We start from the raw sequence: 20234 nt of genomic DNA on the forward strand, positions 1-20234 counted from the left end.
CCACCTTCCCTACCCTCTGGCTCCTACCCCTGTAACCGCCCCCGGTGTAAAACCTGTCCCATGCACCCTCCCACCACCACCTATTCCAGTCCTGTAACCCGGAAGGTGTACATGATCAAAGGCAGAGCCACGTGTGAAAGCACCCACGTGATTTACCAACTGACCTGCCTACACTGTGAAGCGTTCTATGTGGGAATGACCAGCAACAAACTGTCCATTCGCATGAATGGACACAGGCAGACAGTGTTTGTTGGTAATGAGGATCACCCTGTGGCTAAACATGCCTTGGTGCACGGCCAGCACATCTTGGCACAGTGTTACACCGTCCGGGTTATCTGGATACTTCCCACTAACACCAACCTGTCAGAACTCCGGAGATGGGAACTTGCCCTTCAGCATATCCTCTCTTCTCGCTATCCGCCAGGCCTCAATCTCCGCTAATTTCAATCTGCCGCCGCTCATACCTCACCTGTCTTTCAACATCATCTTTGCCTCTGTATTTCCGTCCCGACTGACATCTCTGCCCAAACTCTTAGCCTTTACAAATGTCTGCTTGTGTCTGTGTATGTGTGGATGGATATGTGTGTGTGTGCGAGTGTAAACCTGTCCTTTTTTCCCCCTAAGGTAAGTCTTTCCGCTCCCGGGATTGGAATGACTCCTTACCCTCTCCCTTAAAACCCAATCCTTTTGTCTTTCCTTCTCCTTCCCTCTTTCCTGACGAGGCAACCGTTGGTTGCGAAAGCTAGAGTTTTGTGTGTATGTTTGTGTTTATTTGTGTGTCTATCGACCTGCCAGCGCTTTTGTTGGGTAAGTCTCATCATCTTTCTTTTTAAGTATATTTTTCCCACGTGGAATGTTTCCCTCTATTATATTCATATATATATTTTTTATTTTATTTATTTTTTTTTTTTTTAAAGGAAGGATTCCTCTATACGGCCCATGAATAGGTTAGCATAGGATGGTGCCATGTGATTGCGCCTAGCCATACCCAGCATTTCTTTGTAGGTAATGCCTTCAAAGGAGAAGTAATTGTGGATGAGGATATAGCTGGTCATGGTAAATAGGAAGGAGGTTGTTGATTTGGAATCCATTAGTCATTAAGAAAGGTAATGTTCAATAGCAGTAAGGCCAAGGGCATTAGGAATGTTAGTGTACAGGGAGGTGGTATCAATAGTGATGAGCAGGGCACAGTGTAGTAAAGGGACAGGAACTGTGAAGAGATGATGGAGAAAATGGTCGGTATCTTTTATATAGGAGGGTAGGTTCTGGGTAATAGGTTGAAGATGTTGGTTTATGAGAGGAGATATTCTCTCAGTGGAGGCACAGTAAGCAGCCACAATGGGGCGTTTTGGGTGGTTAGGTTTATGGACTTAAGGAAGTATGTAGAAGGTAGGAGTGCAGGGAGTGGTAGGGATGAGTAGAAAGATGGACTCTGGGGAGAGGTTTTGGGATGGGCTTAAGGACTTTAATAGTGACTGGAGATCCTGCCGGATTACTGGAATGGGGGTCACTGTGGCAAGGCTTGTAGGTGGAAGTATCTGACAGCTGGCGGAGTCCTTCAGCCATGTAATCCTTGCAGTTCTAAACAACAGTAGTGGCTTTGTCTGCAAGTAGGATATATGGTTGGGATCAGTTTTTAGATGGTGGACTGTGGTTCTTCCTGTGAATGTGTAAGGTTAGCTTGCATGTTGGAGGATTTGTGGAATGATGGTGAGGCAAGGTTTGAGGTTAACAAATTCTGGAAAGTTAACAGGGGGTTGTTTGGGGGCAGTGGGGGTGGATCATGATTGGGTGGAGAAGTGAACTGAGTTAGGCAAGGTTCAATATTGATCTTTGGTTGAGTCTGATTAGTAGGGTTCATGGCAAAAAAGTTTTTCCACTGTAGGGACCAGGAGAAGCAGAGTAGGTCTTTAACAAGTCCTGCATGAATGAATTTGGGAGTGGGGGCAAAAGATGAGGCCTTCAGAAAGGAGTGATATTTCTGTGGGGCTAAGACTTCTGGAGGAAATGTTCATGACTGTGTTGTGGGTCTGTTTAGGTTCTGGATTCTGGGTGGAGGAAGGGAGTTTTGGAGGCTGGGGTAAATTTAGTAGGTCTGCGAGACAGAATTTGTCAACTATGAGGAGACATGGGGGAGGTTTGGAGGTTGTTGTAGAGGTGGTGGACAGTGGTACTCCAAGGTGGGAGTAGGAAGTGAGCAGGATTGAGAGCTTTTTGAGGTGGTGTTGTGCATATTGCTCAAGAACCTGCAGGGCAAGAGAAGGATTGGTGGAATCTGAACAAGTGGAGTTGATTGTGGAAGGAGGCGTGGCAGCCAGAGATGGGTAATTTGATGGTAAGGCCATTAGGAAGGGTTCCATGGGCAAGGCAACAATGCAGGAACAGTATGTGGGATTGGGATCTAGCTAGGGATAAGAAAACCATTCTGTATTGACGCAGATGGAAGGAGCAAGGATTCATGGAGGTAGAAAAATGCAAAAAAATACGTAAATAATGTATAATTATGTTCAAAAAATTCCGCAAAAATGCACTCAAATACATGCAAAAATTCATTAAAAGTATAAAATGGATGCAAAAGGGGGGAACAAGACGAAATCTGAGAGCCGACAATAGCAAAAGGTGAAAACTGACTAAAATTGGCGAGAAGTCACAAGGATAAAAGTAAAAAATAACTAACACACACACACACACACACACACACACACACACACACACACACACACACACACAAATTCAAGCTTTCGCAACCAACAGTTGCTTCATCAGGAAAGAGGGAAGGAGAGGGAAAGACGAAAAGATGTGGGTTTTAAGGGAGAGGGTAAGGAGTTGTTCCAATCCTGGGAGCGGAAAAACTTACCTTATGGGGAAAAAAGGACAGGTATACACTTGCACACACACCCATATCCATCTGCACATACATAGACACAAGCTGACATTTGTAAAGGCCTTTAAAAATGTCGGCTTGTGTCTGTGTATGTGCGGATGGATATGGGTACGTGTGCGAGTGTATACCTGTCCTTTCTTCCCCTTAAGGTAAGTCTTTCCACTCCCGGGATTGGAATGACTCCTTACCCTCTCCCTTAAAACCCAGATCCTTTCGTCTTTCCATCTCCTTCCCTCTTTCCTGATGAAGCAACCGTTGGTTGCGAAAGCTTGAATTTTGTGTGTATGTTTGTGTTTGTTTGTGTGTCTATCGACCTGCCAGCGCTTTCGTTTGGTAAGTCACATCATCTTTGTTTTTAGATATATTTTTCCCACGTGGAATGTTTCCCTCTATTATTTATATATATATATATATATTACTTTGGGTAGCAGGTCTGAGGGTGGATAAATGTGAATAAGGGGGATGGCAGTTGTGACTGGTTGGTGGAATTAGTGGGAGTGGACTGGGATAGAACGGTGAAAGTGTGGGGGGTGGGGAGGGGTTCATAGGATGAGATACAAGATCGTGTGGCAGCAGAAAGGTGTGGGAGTTACCATGCAAAAATATGTGAAATGATGCAGGGGGAGTGATCAATTTGAAAGTATAGGATTAATTATATTGGCGGGAGTAATGTGGGACATAAGATGTTGCACCATCAATCAGCGTGGTCTTGTAGCTATCTGTTGTGCAAGGCCAAGACAGTTGATACAGTGTGGTTCATAAGTATAGTGTGCAGTGCGGATTGTGAGATGAGAAGAGAAACACAGGAAAGAGGAGAAAGAAGGACACTTGGCATCTTTGGGCATGCCTCTCCAGCTGACACCCTAAAAAGCAGCTTGATCACCATCCACTGCAGATCTTCACACTAAATCACCAACCCCACTGACTATGTTCACCTGATTCCATATTTGATTACTGCACGCCCACCACAGGTTGTTGATGCTGTACAGTGCCACATTTGGGACACATCACAGGAATCTAACAGAATATGAACCAGTGTGACAGATGTCTGTTGCACTGTTCACCTCCAACTTTCAGCAATAATTACAGTTCCTATTCCCGATATGAGCTCTACACAACAATTCTGGACTCGAGGACTACATCTCTGCCTACATCAACTTCATCCATGACCCAAAAGGAATCAGTACCCATAATTCCTGCCTCCTCTTTATACCCAGCCCACCATGGACAGTCACCACATAGGCTACGCCCATCGAAGTTCAAGTGGCTAATAATAGGAACACACATCAGTCGCACCAACCTTTCAATATACACCATCACTTTGATCAGATCAGAGTTCCTTTGGTATGCATGGCCTCCACATGCTGGCATTATCACCACCAACACCCCACCCCACATCTCTTTGATCATGCAATGGCATCCCTTGTGGACACATCGAATGTTTCCCACATCAGCCACCAATATAGCATCTGTTTAGCCATACTCATTGTTAGAATTGGTTCACACATTTTAAAAATTGCCAAACATAAGTTAAAGATGGCCCTCATTCATGATTCCCTTCAACATCTATTGGCAATGCCCATGTCAGGAATGTCAGTGAAATTGTGCTACAGATCAAAGACTGGCTGTCAGAGAGATTAAAGTATAATGTAATATTTCAGTTGTATCATGCCACGAAATCCTGACGCAGCAACTTGGAATGTGTCATGTTGCCACCAAGTTCATCCCATGGCTCATGAGTCAAGACCTTTGTCTCACAATCTGTGAAGGGCTTTTGGATCACGCAAATCAGAATGAGATGTTCATTAAGAGAATCGTAACTGGTGATGAGATGTGGGTCTACAGTTATGATGTTGAGACTATGGTTCAATCTTCACAATGGATTGGAAAAGGTTTTCCAAGACCAAGAACAGCTCATCCAGTCAGGTGAAATGTCGAAGTCATGCTGATAGTTTTCTTTGATTTTGATGGATTAGTTCGCTGTGAATTCATGCAACAGGGACAAACCTTTAATCAATGCTACTATCTCGATGTTTTGCGATGCCTGCGAGAAAATGTGAGAAGGAAACTGCCTAAAATGTGGTGAGAGAATTCGTGGCAATTGCACATGATAACACACCCACACATTCATCCCTGTTGGTGCATGACTATTGCACAAGAAACGGAATCATTATGCTGCCTTGCCCTCCATACTCTCCAGACCTGTCCCCTGTGGACTTTTTTTTAATTTCCAGAGTTGAAAATCCCATTCAAAGGACAAAGATTTGCAACAGTAGATGAGATAAAAGAAATTCTGCAGATGGTGCTTCACACGATCTAGCAAGAAGCATACCAAGACTGCTTCTGGAAATGGAAACAGCATTGGGTGCAGTGTATCGGTTGTGGAAGAGAGTACTTCAGAGCAGACTATGCACAATAAGTAAGAGATAGGAGTAGAAAAATTTTATTGACAAAGTTCTGGAATTTTTTGAACAGACCTCATTTTTTGCAGAAAAAATTGTTCCAAGACAGGCACAGTGAAAATACTGGAAATCGTGGGATTTTGATAGATAGTGCTCTGATTACATTGGAAAGTATTCAAATTAATCATAAAGTAATATCTCACTGGAAATCCAGATGTACATCATGCCATGTGTATGTCACCAAATGAGATTAAATGCACTTATCACACTCGTGTTAAATGAAACTTGACGGAAGATTCCTTGCATACAGCTCAAATAGTGACACTGTCATCACATTAGTGTGAAGACAATTCCTAGTGATGTAATGATGAGACTGATGTTATCCTCAGCTACATAGTTTAGATTAGAATTACAAATGTTAATGCATCCTCTACCATCCAATAATCACTGCATGGCTGTTGTTGTCAAGATCTTATTGACGAAAATCTGGATTACATGCAACATAACTGAGATCTGCACACGGCTAATGATTATAAGTTACTTGGTATTCATTGTTCAGGAAGATCTTTTCTGGAAAACCTGACTGCTAAGTGCTGCAGTGGATAATGATGTAAGAGTACTCATACATATACACACACATATGCATATGAATTTGTACTCTAGTTTGTTAAAGGATTCATCTGAAAGTTAGCAAAGTTTTCATTCCCTTCTGTGTGCCTGTTGATGACTACACAGCTCTTCAGTGAGTAGTTTTCTTCAATTCTAAATGTTTACACCCTGCCAGAAATATCATTACCATATTTACATGGAAAGTTGTGGTACACAAGATGGAAAACACATGTGATCACCCAGGTCTTCACATCAGCTGAGACTATGTGTAGGGGCCTGGCTGCACTCCAGCACCCAGAGACAGTGGCCATGTGTGTGTGAGTTCTACTTTTGTGAATATATATGTGTTGTCTCCTTTGGAAGAAGGACTCTGCCTGAAAGCTCAAATATTCTAGTATTCTTTTTAATTGTGCCTGTGCTCAACTCAGTGCCTCTTGTATGTAGTGTTCCTTGGAGCTGAATTTGTGTGGAACTCCAGAATTAGAAACTATGGATCGAAGAAGTATGATTTGTGGCTGAGGCAGATACAACCACAAAATGTCCATGAACTATTCTTATGAAAAAAAATAGGCGGCACTCATATGCCATAGAATCATGGGTGGTGATGGGCTTAAGGAAAGTGCAGATAATCACTGGAAGTGGTCAAACTCGAATTTATTTTGAAACTTCTCATATAAATGAACCTCCCCCCCTTCTCTCTCTTTCACATGCGCACATGCACATGCACGCGCATGCGCACACATGCACACGCACACCCACACACACACACACACACACACACACACACACACACACACACACACACACACACAAATATACTCAAACCAAAGGAGCATTTGATGCTACATGTAACTAAAAACTAAATGAATCATAAGGTATCCTCAGAGATTTTGTTACACATTATTTGGATATTGCTGATAAGGAATATGACTGTGAGTTACTTGTAGAAGAGATTAAAAGGTACTAACCATGAATAATGAATAAAAAATAATTATGCACATATGAGATACAACTATTTGCATTTATATCTTATCTAGAGTATATATACCTATGGTTGGTACTGCATTGGCTGATGGACGAGGTGGTTCAGGACCATCATAACTTTTCTTTAATTCATCAAGATCTCCCAGGAACTGTATGAATGGACTGCAGAAACAGAGTAAAACAATGATGTTGAAGAAAATTGAAGGATTGGTTAAAATTAGTAACTAGAAGATAAGTTGCAAACATAATTTCAGATTCTCAAGTATATTATTCAGACAGACACTGAGATAATCAAAATTAAAATAAAAATCTCTTCCTACTGAATAGAATGAATACACTACAACAGATAGGATAATGTCAACAAATATGAAAATTCAAATACAATAAATTAATTCTAATAGGCCCTGTTTGTAGGGCTACATGAATACAGTTGTCAATATGCAGTCAAAATGGTATGGGAAGTATAATAAAAATCATTAAACAAACAATGGGAAGTTCAAGATGGAACAATAACAATATTAGGAAAAAGATTGATTACTACTCACCATATTGAGAAGGTGATGAGTTGCAGGTAGGCACAATGAAAATACTTCTAAGCATTTAAGCTTTCAAACAAAAAGTTATTCTTCCAAAATAAAAATTGCACACACATGCACACATTCATGCAAGCACAATTCACATGTACAAAGCTACTGTGTCCATCCACTGGGGATTGACTGCAAACTGCAACTGCATCTAACAGCTGCAGCAATCTGTGGTGGGCGGTGGGGTAAGGAGGGGCAGGGTCAAAAGTGGGAGGGGTAGCAAGGTAGGTGTGGGGGAAGATGATGTACTGTTTGTGGGAGCATGCATGGACATAGTGGTGACAGGATGGGCTGCTAGATGCAGAGTTGGAAGTTTGTATTGGGTGGAGGGTAGGGAGATAATAGGAACAGGGGACATAGAGAGTGGAAAGACTGTAGGCACATCTTGGAATGTATACTACTGGAATTGGAGTAGGGAAAGGGATAGATAAGGGTGGACAGGGTCTAGCAAAAGTTGAGACCATGGGGGTTTGAGAAATGAAGACTATGTTGTAGGTAGAGATCCCACCAGTGCAATTCAGAAAAGCTGTTGTCAGTAGGAAGGCTCCAGATGGTGCAAGCTGTGAAGCAGTAACTGAAATGTAGTACATTGTGTTGGGCAACTGAGTGGTCCATCAGTCTCTTGGCCACAGTTCAGTGGTGGCCATTCATGAGAATAGACAGCTTGTTAGTTGTCACACCCATTTAGAAAGCAGCACAGTGGTTGCAGCTTAGTTTGTAGATCACGTAACTGGTTTCACAGGTAGTGCCCCCTCTGATAGAATAGGAGATGTCTATGACTGGACTTGAGTAGGTGGTGGTGGGATGTGCAGCTCTTGCATCTAGGTATATTGCAGGAATATGAGCTATGAAGCAAGTGTTGGGGGGGCAGGTGCGGAGTGCAGATGAAGAAGGACATTGCATAGGTTTGGTGGACAGCAGAATATTACAGTGGGAGGGGTGGGGATGATAAAGGGTAGGATATACCTAATTCCAGAGCATGATGAGAGGTAGTCAAAGTCCTGGTGAAGAATGTAATTCAGAAGCTTCAGTGCTGGGTTGTACTAAGTCACAAAAGGACTGCTTCTCTGTGACAAGACAGTGAGTATGCGAAAGGTGTTAGGTGAGTGGGGAGAGAAGGCATGAGAGTTCTATTTCTGCACAGAATAATTTCAGCCTTTGAAGGCCTCAGTGAGACCTGTGGAATATTTACAGAGGGGCTGTCATTCACTACAGGTGTAACAACCATAGATGGTTAGGCTGCATGGAAGGGACTTCTTGATATGAAGGGCAGAAGCTGACATCTTGAAATGAAGGGCAGGAGCTGATGAAGTGGAGGTATTGTTGGTTCTTGGTAGGTTTGATGATGGAGGCACTGATGTAGTTATCTTTCGGGTGGAGGTCAACATCAAGGAAGGTGGCTTGTTGGGCTGAGGAGGACCAGGTGCATTGAATGGGTGAGAAGCATTGAGGTTCTGGCGGGATGTGGCTAGGGAGTCCTCATCCTTGGCCCATATCACAAAATTATCATCAATAAATCTGAACTGGGTGAGGAATCTGGGATTCTGGTTGGAAAGGAAGGATCCCTGTAGATGGTCCATGAGTACATTAGCAAAGAATGGTATTATGCAGGTGCCCATTGCTGCATCATTGATTTGTTTGCAAGTGGTGCCTAAAAAGGAGATACAATTGTGAGTGAATAGCAAGGAGGTTGTAGGTATGCAGCAAGTTGGGCATTGGGGAAGGTAGTATAGAATAGTGGAAAGGCCGTGGACATAGGGGATTATGTGGAATGCTAGGTGGCATTAGCAGTGATGAGCATGGCACCAGTGGTAAAGGAACAGGAATTGTAGAGAGTCAGTGGTGGAAATGTTTGATGTCTTTTATATAGGAGGGTAGGTTACAAGAGAAGAGCACAGAAAAATAATGTTCTTTACTCACATTATCAAACTGCTCAGGAGAGCTGTTTTAAAGTTTGAAACTGAATTTCATGGATACTGATGGATAAAATTAATGAATACAAAAGTCATTTGGAAGTATATGTTATACACATTAAGTTTAATATACATTGATTCCTAAAATATTTAAATTTCAGTTTTATTGGCATATTATTTAAAGTAATGTCATGCACAATAAGGGAAGAACATGGTATCTGTATACAGCGCAATAGAAAATATTCCCAGTAAAACTATTTTTTGTTAAACATTATGTGTTAAATTATTTTGCCATGAAAAACAATGTTTAAGCAATGAAGATAATGTGCATTTTCAACTTCTCATGGCATAATAAATAATCCATTAAATTTCGGGCATGCAGCTGGCAAAAATAAAATTTCCTCCACTGATATTTCGGCCGCGTGTTGTCCGGCCATCCTCAGAGTGAGTCACTTGTGACTCTAAAGAGGATGGCCGGACAACACGCGGCCGAAATATCAGTGGAGGAAATTTTATTTTTGCCAGCTGCATGCCAGAAATTTAATGGATTAATGAAGATACTTTTTGGTAATCAGTTTTCCTTTACTATTTGAACTTCATGTGATCAAGTGGAGGTAAGAATAAAATACAATGTCACTTCATCCCAACATGCACTTCTTAACCAAGTGAAAAAGGTTTGTTTAATGCATTCTAGCTTCTTGTCTGCAGTATTCCTTCAACACCTGGAAGTACCAACACTTTTCTTTTGATGTTGCCAGAGGATCCATAATGAAAAATTATAATTATTAGTATTATATAAATTTACTGTAAAATAATATTATATTATATTTTTATATTTTAACCCTTCAAGCAGGAGATGGATAGTCACCACAGAGCTGCTCTTGAAATCACTGTGAAACTCTCACCACCTATAAAATCCAAGCTCCATTACCAATTTCTTGATGTTGAATTTGGCTGGGATGTTGGTTGTGATGACTGCTTCTCTGATGGATGTTGTTGAGAAGGGACATTTCCACAAATACTTGTTCTTCAGATATGACCACCAATTTTGTTTCATATCTTGATAGACCACTACAACATCGAAAGACTTAAGTTTACATCTAACTTCAGCCATGCCTTACACCCTGTCCATTGGAACTTACGATGTTGCTTAGGTGTTAACCAGTCCTATATTCTTATCACACTCCACAACAGTGTGTTTGCAGTCTCCAGAAGCCAGAATTATATTCTAAAAGCTTTATATTTTCAGACTGTTTACAAAACAACCTTATCCATTACAAGTAATACATTTGTTCCACTGATTCTTCCACTGTACAAAAAATTTTTGTAGTCATCTTTAGAAATGGCTGATAGCTCCTCCAACATTTTTCCCTTTACTTCTTCAATGTTGTCAAATCAGTCTCTTTTCATGCACCTTTACATGCATGAAAATAAGAAAAGTCACATGGAGCAAGATTAAATGATTAAAGTGCATGGAGCAGCAGAACCATGACATTTTTAGCCAAAAACTCCTAACAGAGATAGTTATGTGTGCAGGTGCATTGTTGTGGTGGAAGAAACACTTTCCTGTCTGCCACAAATCGGGTCTTTTTTGACAAACACTGTTGTGCAATCTTCTTAAAACCTAAAAATAAAAGGTTTGACTGACCATCTGACCTGGGGGAACAAACTCTGAATGAACTATGCACTTTGCATCAAAAATGAATATCAACATTGTTTTGATGTTTGGTTTGACTTGAGGAAATTTTCTTGGATGGGGTGGTGATGTCTTCCATTGGCTCAACTGTTGCTTTTTTTCTGGGTCATAACTATAGCACCATGACTCGTCACAAGTAATGACCTTTGACAAAAAATTGACTCAGTTTCAAGCTATTGTTTCAAAGCACAACATGTCTCTACTCAATGTTCCTCTTGATTGTCACACAGAACCTGATGAACAAACTTGGCAGCAACCCTTTTCATTCCCAAATCTTCCATTAAAATTCGCTGAACTGAGCTCCAAGACAACCCACTTATCTCGACAGCTGATCAGTTGTCTGTCGATGGTCTATGAGCACAAGCTCTTAAATTTTTTCACTGTTATTGACAATTTGGGAAGTTGATGGACATCCAGAATGAGGTTTGTCATCAATTGACATGTTGCCATTTTTAAATTGAGCAAACCACTCGTAAACTTGTATTTTTCCCATAGCGTCATCTTGGTAAGCTGTTTTCAACATTAAAACAGTTTCAGCAGTATTTCTACCAAGCAAAAAACAAAATTTCACTGTTGCATGTTGTTTGCTTAAACTTGCCATCATAAAAAACAAAACAAGAACAAAACAGCACTGGCAAAAACAATCACTGTGGATGAACAGAATAAGCCAGGTCAACAACACAGGCAAAACTGAACTGGCATTGAGTTGAGCTATACACACCAGTGGCAGAAATGCGTTCTACAGAAGCTCCACCTAAGGCAATGTTATTCCAGTTTTTTGGGTACCCTCTTAAAATTAATGACATTGCTTTGCTTCTTTCCATAGGTTTTTTTATATTAATTGCTAGGAATAACAAATTTATTAAGTTCACTTTGTGATTTGTGTGCCTACTCATTACATTTTGATTTCATTTTGTTTATGCATACAAATGCCTAGGAAGCGGTTCGGTCTCTCTGAATACACTAGAACTGCAAAAAGGCTGAGGATTATGTGGTCTCAAGAATTCAATGAATATCATGAGGCAAAAATTGCTGCAGCTTGAGAACATCAACATGAGGCAAGACTTGCTGTAGGTTTGAGATCGTCAGGCTTTAATCCTCTCTTTGGAAACTCCTTTGAAAAGTAAGGTGTGATGTACTGTTCAAGAGTATCATGCATTTAACTTGCTCTTCAGAACCCTTCATCCACAGACACTTCAAGTTACTTCTCTCCAACATAACACCATACAAGGAGAAATTTTGACAGGAAATGTCACAGATGAGCAAGTTTTTATACCCTGAATCCCTCTCATTCCTAACAATTTACCATTTCACTTTAAACATGTACAATTATTAGTAGGCTTGTATTATGTCATGACCATGAACAAGCACAGGGCCGGACAATGTGTGTTGCAGGATTCGACTTTAGTGTCAGTTGCTCTTTGCACAGCCAACTGTACATGGCTCTCTCCTTCATGTCTCCAACCAATTTAAATATCATATACAAAGAAACTTTTTAAGTCAAATACAAAGCTATGAGCACAGCTATAAAAATAGCCCAGCAATAACAGGTTTCTCAGCTAGTAATGAATAAGAAAATAAGAATGCTCGTAAGCAACTATGAATACATACTGAATATATCATCATAGCCAAGACAGGCATGAAGCCAACATATATAAAGCAGCATAAGTTCATATGCCAAATAAATCCACAGATGAAGAAGAGGAGAAAAGAAAGTTTGATGAGATAAAACAAATTATACAAGTCATTAAGGGAGATGAAAATTTAATAGTGAAGGGTGACTGAAATCCAATAACAGGGGAAGGAAGAGGAGGAAAAGTAGTGAGACAATCTAGACTGTGAGAAAAAAATGAAGGGTGCCTAAACAATGGGACTCACAAAATGTGAAAAATGACAAAGCAGGTATGGCTATAGATCTAATGCAAGGCTGTAGGATGATTAATGGAAAATACAGATACCACTTGTAGGAAAAGAGAAAATAGAATCACCTATATGAACATCAAGAACTCAGATGGTAAGCCAGTACTAGCAAAGAAGAAACAGCTGAAATGTGAAAGGAATAGAAGGGCTACACAATGAAAATGAATTTGAAGACAATATTGTAGAAAGCAATGAGGTGGTAGATTAATATGAAATGGGAGATATGATGCTGTGAGAGAAATTTGTCAGAGCACTAAAAGATCTAAATGGAAACAAGATCTCTGGAGTAGATGGCATTACCTCAGAATTATTAAGGTCCTTGGGAGAGACAGCCATGACAATACTAATCCATTGGTGTGCAAGATACGGGGGAGATAACCACAGAGTTCAAGAAGAATATAATATTACCAATTCCAAGGAAGGTAGGTGCTGACAACAGTGAATGAGGAGGTACTAAATCAAACTGGTGAATAAGTAGTGTATGGCACAACTTGTTTAAAAGAAGGGATCAGTTGATAGCACTTACCCTGATGTGCCAAGGAAAAGACAGTTCAGTAATGGAGGGCAGAGTGGAGGGCAGAAAATGTAGAGGGAGGTCTAGACAATGAATACAGTAAGTGGGTTCAAATGGATGTACGTTGCAGTAGTTTTGTAGAGGTGAAGAGGCTTGCAGTGGGTAGACTAGTGGGAAGAGCTATTTCTAACCAGTGTTTGGACTGAAGACCACAACAATCCTATAAATTACAAAATATCTCTGATTCATAGTATTGTGTCAGCTGTAGCACAGAAATATGTGAACAACTGAAATGCTGTTACAGTCAGCAAAAGCATGTGTCACCCAGCATCCTCTGATGAGCAGATTTAGCTTTAGGCCAAATTCTGGCAGTCGTGTGGTGTGCATAAGAGTGAAGGAAAAAACAGTGTGAGCTGGGCAACCATGCCATGCAGATCCCTATTCCACAGTCTGATTCTACAAGTCACAGACTACAAGGGTTGAGCTTAATATGAGCTTCCCACTAACACTTACCAAATTTTTTTAGGTCCCATCCATTCATTTCACTTTCATTTAGTCATGTCTGCAAAGTACATGGTGTCCTGTGGATTGAGCAGAAAGTTTATTTCATTTTGGACACCTGTGATCACGTGATTGGACAATGTACTCATGTCACTGAAGAGTGATTTCCCTCCAGGATAAGTGCTTAAGTGGAACTATTGGCAACACCATTTACAGTGATCAGCAGTTAATATACGTTACTAATGGATTTAATTTGGTGTAGAATAAAGGTATTAATGGCAAACATGTATTTTATCAATTCTCATCACTATGCCGTCACTGTAGCCTCTCCCTAGCAGTAAAGCCAGCTCACTGCATGACTAACATGTATGCAGCACTATATACATGTTTTTGCTTCAATATATTTATAGTTTTTAAGCAACACATTTTTCTACATTGAAGCAACCACACGTGTTTGAAATACATAATGGTAAAATAAAAAGAATAGATTTTATCTTGTATAATTTTCATTCAAAATACAGAATATTGAGAAAAAAAAAAAAAGAAAACGCTAGTGGATAGATAATTATAACAAACAAAAAATAAAAAATTTGAAAAACTAAAGAAAAATCTTATTTTATTAGATATTATGAAGTCAACTAAGTATTCCTTCAGATAATTTTTTTCAGTAAATTATTATTTTGCTGCCCAATAATACATACCCTCGTTCAAGGACCAGACATTCCACGCCTGGATGTAAGGCAGTGACAGTAGCCTGACGAACTATAGAATGTAACAATGCTAGTTCTCCAAAATATTCTCCAGTCCCAAGCACAGCTAGCTTTTCTTCCACACCAGAAGCTGCAGGGAAAAAAATCATTTCTGATAGGAAACGGGCTTTTACGCATTATTACCCTTTGGTAACAACTGAGTTTTATGCTTAGAAGTTTTACTTATCAAATATTTATTATAGATAATGGCAGAATACAAATAATTCACAATCATGACACAAAACAAGTGAAAATTTGTCACCATGGCTCTGTAACTCTTGAAAGCACACAAGGGGGTTACTGAACCAGAAATAAAGTTACTGTAATTGTCATTATAATAATATAGATAAGGGCAAGTAGGATTCACACACCAAGGAGTCTATACAAACTTAATTATATATATGGGGTGAACATTAATACAACTGACATACTGCAGGGACAGATTCCTGACTGGAAATGGAGGAAAAAAAGTCCCATGAACATGTGTCTGGACATGCATTACTGCCATGGTAGATGTGCACTGACAAATGATAGTTCCTCTGACCCTACCGTGTGTTATTTGTGGCTGTGTGACTGACACAGTGTACTGTAAGCAGCAATACAGCCTGGTTTTCATGTCAGGAACAAGCCAAGACGGCGTTTGTGTAAGGCCAAGCAAATGGAAAAGGTCAAGAGGCAGCACAGCTATGCCAAAACAAATACCCTCACAGACACCAACCAAATCACACATCATTTCAAGCCCTTTTTGTGTGTTTGTGTGATCATGAGTCCTTTCAGGCAGATGAACATGCAGGGAGGCAACAAACTGTGTGTGCACCAGATTTGGAGCACCAGGTACTAAGGGATATTGAGATGGACCCAAGTACAAGCTACAGACCACGTTGAACATCTGTTGTGACATCACATCAATGCAGTGCAGCTCATCACTGTGTTCCAGGATGATTTGTTGTCATTGTACTCACACACTGCCCATTTCCGGACACGCGTTTGCAGGACTTTTTTCCCTCCATTTCTGTCCAGAAATCCATCCCTGACGTTTGTCAGTTTTATTACTGCTCACACAAAATGGGTAATAATCCATCGCAGCCACAGAGAATTTTGACAATTTTTTGTCTGTTATTAACATTGATATCGGGAAGAGGTAAAAAATGTGACATAAATTGCTGTATCATTTGATTGCATTACCCTAGAGGTTTAAATTTTTTACATGGCCAATGAACAATAGACTTTAATATATGATGTAAATTTCAACTTGGTACAGCTACCCATTCCTGAGAAAAAAGTGTCTTAACAGACAGACAGACAGTCAGTCAGTCAGTCAGATACATGAAATAAAATTTTCTGTGTGATATAACGGCAAATTAATAATTTTAGGATTTTTTCCATTACTTGTACTGTGAAACCTTGCTTCTTGCCAAGTTTCATGGTTGTAGGTCAACTGAAGGTACCATATAGGGTTTGATGTGTGAGTTTGTGAGTATCAAAATTTGTGACAAAAATAGCCATATCTTTTGATTGCTCCAACTTGGAAACTTATAGTTCTTATATCATCAACTGACCTTAGGCCTTAGTATGTGACATGGGCCTTAGTACGTGACATAAATTTCAACTTGATATGTCAACCCATCCCTGAGAAAAAGGGTTCTTAACAGTCGGATGGACAGACAGACAGACAGATGGACAGACAACAGAGTGATCCTACAAGGTTTCTGTTTTTAATGACTCTGCATGCAACATTAAAAAGGAAGTTAATAACATACAGTTGTTCAAAAAGTAATTAAAACATTAATCATGAATCAAACTTTTCACAAACTACTTACTTAGAGTTATGAGGTATTCTTTGATCAAAGAAAAGATATTACCAGAAAACTCATATAATGAAATGCAGATGAAAGAGAAAAAAATTTTTAAAGGAGAAAGTAGTATTTTTAGTTACATCATTACAATAAAAATGTTGAATTTAAATTAAATCTATGAAGAAAAATGTACATTTATTTACTTACTTGCATCATGAAGATAAAAATAAGTATTTTTATTTATTTTCCATTTTTAAGCATTCACATTTGATTATGCCACTAAATTGCAGTCCCTAATGTACTGTTTGTAGAAGACAGATAAAATAGTATCTAAATGATATATAAAATTCTCATCCAAAAATGCTTTTGTATTATTGTATTCTTTGATGTGAGTTGTTCTATATTATTAGTACACAATTTATACAACAGGTAATCCACAAACAAATTACAAATGAAATTGTTAATGACAGAAAACTTTACAGATGGCTACTCCCTCACCCGTTAAACCTTCTTTGTGCTTGCAAACAAAACTACTTAAGCAGCGGAAAAATGTGTTTAATATATAGCTACATTTTAATGATGGGCTTGTGGGCATTCTATTTTATTTATATTTAGGGGAATATATCATAAAATTACACATCAGACCAAATCCACAAACTAGGTGACGTAGCTATTCAACAGTAATAAAGTAATGGCCATATAATTCGATGAAAACTATAACAATGTTTCATATAGTAATATCATTATATTCCTTGACCACCTTTTGCTGTTAAAAAACTAAAAATAAAAGGAAATATTTCAAATTTTCAGTTCCATTTCAAGACTTGCTTCTTCAAATTTGTACTTGAATTAAAATAACTAAGTTTTTTTTTATATTTGTTCAGTGGAAGATAATGATTTGTTAAATGTGCATTAAACAATTATTTTGTAATCATTTAAAATAATAAGATTAACAGACGTGTTTAAATTACTGATTTCTCAAGCAGAATGACAAACCATTATCTTGAGGTAAAAGTGGAAAACAATTTAAATATTTGCTACAAGGGAAACTGTAAATCATGCTGAAGGTGATGGACCAGCATTGCTTTATCTTAGCAAGTGATCAGATATTCCTAAAATGCAGATTTACAAAAGATAAAAATCAGGAATGAACACATTCGATAATATGAACATCAAAAATATAGTTTACAAGAACGTATTTAAGGATCCTAAGGTATACAAAATTAAACTAATTAAAACTTTCAATACTGGCATGTTAGGAAATTAAGGATATACAGCCATCAGTGAAAGAGGCAATTATTGTCAAAGTACTTACACAAAACAAAAAAACAAAAAAAAGTTTAAGGTATGAAGAAACCAAAAGAAAATAAAACTTCAGAAGCAGATAAAAACAATGATTCAGAAGGATTATAGCACAAATGATAAAAAATGATAATCATACTAGATAGACCTCACATTTGACACAACAGGTGGCACAGTAGCAAATAACAGAGAGAAAACTGCACAAAGTTATAAATACTTCTTTAAATTTTTGTACACTTGAAGAAATTAATCATAATCACAGGCAGTTCTTATTGAAAATAATGGCATTTTGAAAGTAGAGCTACATTAATGGTTTAAGCTGTTGGTGGTATTACGAATGGAAAGTTGCCAGGAAACTATGTTTCAACAGGAATGAGTAATGCTGGAGAAAAATTTAGATGAAAGTAACTGTTAACTTTATTCACAGAATGTTTGTACAGGTAAACTGTTCACCAGAACTCAAATAATGTTGTATAACATGTCAAGAAAGGGAACCATAATATCAAAAAACAATAAACTTATCAGTCTGTTATTCATAGTGTACAAAACATTCACAAAAATTGCCAATAACAGTATATGCAAAAATATTGGACTCAAATAAAGGAAACGAAGGAAACTGGCTTTAAATATCAATACGGTACAACAGTCTTCCTGCAAGTCACGAAACAATAACAAAATGAAGCAATGAGTATGAATGATTGGTTTTTAAAATTCTTCTGACTTAGTTTTAAAAAACTGTACTAACGGCTCTTGGCAAACAAGTGGTTTATTCCACCAGTGTTAGTATACTGACTTATATACATAACAGAAGGAAAAATGCTACTTGCAAAGCACAAAAAAGATAAATATAAATATGTCGCAGACAGAGTTAGGAATGTAAAAGAGAGACACTAGCTTTCTGGCTTATCTGCAACTTCAAAGACATTTAAATCAATACATCTTGTCATATTCACGCTTTTTTTACTTACCAGTATTAATACACATGTCACATAATATAACGCATCATGTCAAGTAAAGCAACATGATACATAGTATTATGTGGTATATCATGACACACACACCACCATGTCGTGTCATCCAACATGGCATTTTTCATTTCATGCAGCATGACAAAATGTGTCATAAAATTTAGGATGTCTGCATCCCACTCTGGGGTAATCCCAACAATCAATGCACCCCCAATCTCAGATACATCCTAGTGTAGATACATCCCATTCTCTAGCTGCACATAAATTTATGACCATTTGTTCTTGAACCCCTCACCACAAATGATATAGGGGTGGGTTTGGGGGAGAAATGGCCCTCTTGGGGGAAAAAAATCAACTCTCCCCTCCTTTTTACCCTCTCCCCCCCCCTCCTCCACACCCAGAAATCAAAAAATTGTGTTAGTATCCTCCCAGGAACCAACCCACCCCTAGAAATTTTATCCCTCCTGATCAACATTTTTAGCTATTACATGTATGCTCTTCAGCCATATGATGTTATACATTGCATAATATGGCTGAAAAATCTACTGGACTTTGGGCACAGGATCAGGGCCTTTAACCTGTAAATTGCAAGATCCAGGTGTGCCAACACATTGCAGCTAAGAGAGCTCACTGTGCTGGAAAAGTGTGACATTGGCACAATGTTTTGATTGAAATATGTTTGCAGTTGCCACATAATCTGAAAAGTAGTTCCCTTCTTTTACATCCCTAACTCTGCCCAGGATATATTTACCCAGTTTTTGTGCTATGGTAGGAGCTTTTTTAGATCTGGTTCCCAACATTTATTCTACCTTAATTTAGTCTTTAGACTGCCATAGATACCCAACCAGTGTAGATGTTTGGGGACTTGGGTGATGCCTAATCAGATATAGGATTTTTATTAAGCAATGTTGCATGAGTTGAGCATCATTAGTCTGCAGAATGAGATTTTTCACTCTGCAGTGGAGTGTGCTCTGATATGAGCCTTCCTTGCAGATTAAAACTGTGTGCCGGACCGAGACTCAAACTCGGGACCTTCAACTTTTGTGGGCAAGTGTTCTACCATCTGAGCCACCCAAACATGACTCATGCCCCATCCTCACAGTTTTAATCTGCCAGGAAGTTTCTTATCAGCGCACACTCCGCTGCAGAGTGAAAATTTCATTCTGGAAACATCCCCCCAGCTGTGGCTGAGCCATGTCTCCACAATATCCTTTCTTTCAGGAGTGCTAGTACTGCAAGGTTTGCAGGAGAGCTTCTGTAAAGTTTGGAAGGTAGGAGACGATGTACTGGCAGAAGTAAAGCTGTCAGGACGGGGTGTGAGTCAGTTGGTAGAGCACTTGCCCACAAAAGGCAAAGGTCCTGAGTTCGAGTCTCAGTCCGGCACACAGTTTTAATCTGCCAGGAAGTTCCAT

General features: G+C 39.1%; 1 protein-coding gene across 4 annotated transcripts in view; it reads right to left on the minus strand.

The window, feature by feature from the left end:
- The window catches only part of LOC126191208 (cGMP-dependent protein kinase, isozyme 1-like), a 410062-nt gene that overhangs the window by 132586 nt on the left and 257242 nt on the right, over window positions 1-20234 (minus strand). For all 4 annotated transcript variants that reach the window (XM_049932023.1, XM_049932009.1, XM_049932031.1 and 1 more), the window contains 2 exons: window positions 14709-14847; window positions 6944-7041 (listed from right to left, as the gene is read on the minus strand). In XM_049932023.1, the coding sequence (XP_049787980.1) occupies window positions 6944-7041; window positions 14709-14847 (237 nt within the window). The remainder of the gene's footprint in view (window positions 1-6943; window positions 7042-14708; window positions 14848-20234) is intronic.

This window comes from Schistocerca cancellata, chromosome 1, assembly GCF_023864275.1.
Source record: "Schistocerca cancellata isolate TAMUIC-IGC-003103 chromosome 1, iqSchCanc2.1, whole genome shotgun sequence".
Taxonomy (NCBI): domain Eukaryota; kingdom Metazoa; phylum Arthropoda; class Insecta; order Orthoptera; family Acrididae; genus Schistocerca; species Schistocerca cancellata.